This window comes from Haplochromis burtoni, unplaced genomic scaffold (genome assembly GCF_018398535.1).
Source record: "Haplochromis burtoni strain Fernald_Lab_line unplaced genomic scaffold, NCSU_Asbu1 Contig_774, whole genome shotgun sequence".
Lineage (NCBI taxonomy): Eukaryota > Metazoa > Chordata > Actinopteri > Cichliformes > Cichlidae > Haplochromis > Haplochromis burtoni.
Window position 1 is genome coordinate 7524 of NW_024583135.1, and position 2471 is coordinate 9994.

At 39.8% G+C, this 2471-nt stretch overlaps 1 protein-coding gene across 1 annotated transcript; it reads right to left on the reverse strand.

Annotated features, from left to right (window-relative positions):
* Positions 1-2039, reverse strand: LOC102297187 (probable polypeptide N-acetylgalactosaminyltransferase 8). The gene is made up of 5 exons (XM_014330329.2): positions 1759-2039; positions 1457-1627; positions 645-842; positions 396-510; positions 1-219 (listed from the first exon to the last, which is right to left on the reverse strand). The coding sequence occupies exons 1-5, from the start codon at positions 1932-1934 to the stop codon at positions 1-3; spliced, it is 879 nt and encodes a 292-aa protein (XP_014185815.2). The 5' UTR covers positions 1935-2039.
* Between the last annotated feature and the right edge of the window lie 432 nt (positions 2040-2471).

A 2471-nucleotide genomic window follows, 5' to 3' on the forward strand; every position in this document is an offset into this window, starting at 1 on the left:
TCATTTGCTGTTTGTGTCAGTGCCACAAAACACCTCAAATGGGATGTTCCAAGCCAAGTTAACGTTGTGCTTGTATTCATCCATCCAGATCTCTGCAACTCTGAGGGCATTTCTCTTCATGGCAGGACCCAGGTCAGGCATGTAGGGCTTGTGGGCCCTCTCGATGTGGGCGATCTTGGAACATGGAACAACTTCAACACTGCCTCCACATGTCCATACCTACATGAACAAAGTGTAACTTAAAAATTATAAAATTGCACTTTGCAAGGATAAAAAATGCAACTACAACTATAGTCCACAATACACACATTTTCTTAAAAAGTAGATGACAAATACAGAAATCATAGTTACTTTACCATGAAAGAGAACTTCATGACTCTATGATCTTTACTCACACGAATTCCCAGCTCAACATTTTCTCCACCATACACTTTCATTCCTTCATCAAGGACTCCAATTTCCCCCAGAAACTTTCTATCAGCAACCAGGATCCCCATGACAGATGGACTCCTAAAGTCAAAGAAGAGAACCATATTTTACAGCTGTATACTGATATAACAATATTTAATAAACCAGTTAGATTGAAAAAAATAAAGTTAATAAGGCTGTTGCATTGGCTAAATGCTGATTTCAGTTGAACTTACTTGCCAGGCAGTGAACCGTCATTAAGTTTGTAATACTCGGGTGTAAAACTCTCATACATGCACCACAGAGCCCAGTCGAAGGCGTGTGCACTGGGATGATATTTAATAACTTTGAGATCATCAAAGTTGACTCTATCAAACACCGGGGAAACCACCACAGTTCGGTCAGCTTTAATCTGTGTCAGCAGAGGTTCAGCCCTGTATGAAGGAGGGGAACAAAGGAAATGGTTCATACAATTTCACACAATAAATTTTCTATAATGCTGGTGAGATGTCTTGTTCAATACTTTTCAATCACGTCATGATGCTTGATTGTGACTTCTGGATTGGCAGCTAGTAAATATTGGTAGTAAGTGGAAGTCACCTGCACTTGATGTCTTTTACAATTAAAATACTACACCCATGTTCAGCTTTTAAATTATGCAAAAGCTTGGAACACTTGGTCACTTTGTTGTTCTAGAAATCAGTCTTTGACGTAAACCTACGCATACAGATTAGTATTTAAGGTTTGACTCTCATCATCCACTGGAGCACAAACTGGGTGTCATCAAAATGCTACAACACAGAGTGAACACCAGTTTTCACAGATATGTATATAAGCCGTCCAAACAAGAAAAGTAGTCACAAACATGTGACATGATGATCTTCACTCAACTTTTGATGGTTTGTTTGAATTGGCAGATGTGAACAGGAAAGGAAAATGAGAGGCCTGCACATAAAACAACATGTTAACAGCCTGTATTGACTTACAATAATCTGCATGCCCTATAATTACTTTTTTTGGTCACAGATGTTCTTTCTTTATAACCAGCCTACCATTAGAACTATTGTCGTCCACCATTATTATCTCCTTCAGCAGGTTTTTAGGAGTGCGGTCGATGATGCTGCGCAGGGCTCTTTGGAGAACAGACAGGGCTTCATCCAGGTAGATGAGCACCACACTGAGACTCGGCAGGTCCTTGGGGTAACTCTTTTTCAAACACCTATTTATTAAAAAGATCAGAAATTTGAAATATTTTAGCAAGAAATAGACTGGATAGAGTATTTTTTTTTCTTTGAATGTACAGGAGAGAGAATGAAAGATTAAAATCATGAAAAGTTGTAAAAGTTGTACCGAGGATCTCTGGTATCTGGAAGAGGACGATCCAGAGGGAGGCGATCGCTCAGAAAAACATTGTACCCATACTTCTCATACAGGCTCTGAGCCTCTCTTTGGTCACACTCAGAGAGATCCTCCCCCCATGTCTTGAACAAGGCCGAGTTAGGGAACAGTTTTTCAGACTTTTTCATTTGAGTCTCCTCGTTTTGGGTTTGGATATTTGTATCATCCTCTGTCTGCTTCAATGTCTGCTTTTGGACTGTTGGACCTCTGCAGATTTTCTTTGCTCGTCTCTGTGCTCTCCCAGCATTTTTTGCATGACATCCTGTCTTTGCTCAAAACGTCTGAGTGCATCGTCTTCAGTTGAAAACGATATCAAAAATTGGAGACATCAACAAAGTTTTAAAATTACAGTATAAAACACATTTATAGAAGACGGATAGAGACCTGTGTTGTAATTTGATTTCATCTGTCATTAACAAACTGCATTACCATATGTATCTTTATTTGGTTTAAAGTCCCATGGTTACCATGCAATAATAATAATAATAATAATGAGGAACATTAACCCCTGACTTAAATCACTGAGATTACTGATCATTTCCTCCAGATCGGAAGAGCTCTTCAAATGCCGTGTGTCCATCTCTTTATCAGTCTCCTCTCTATGTCAGGGCGACCGTGGCTCAGGGGGTTGGGAAGCGTATCTGTAACCGGAAGGTCGCCGGTTC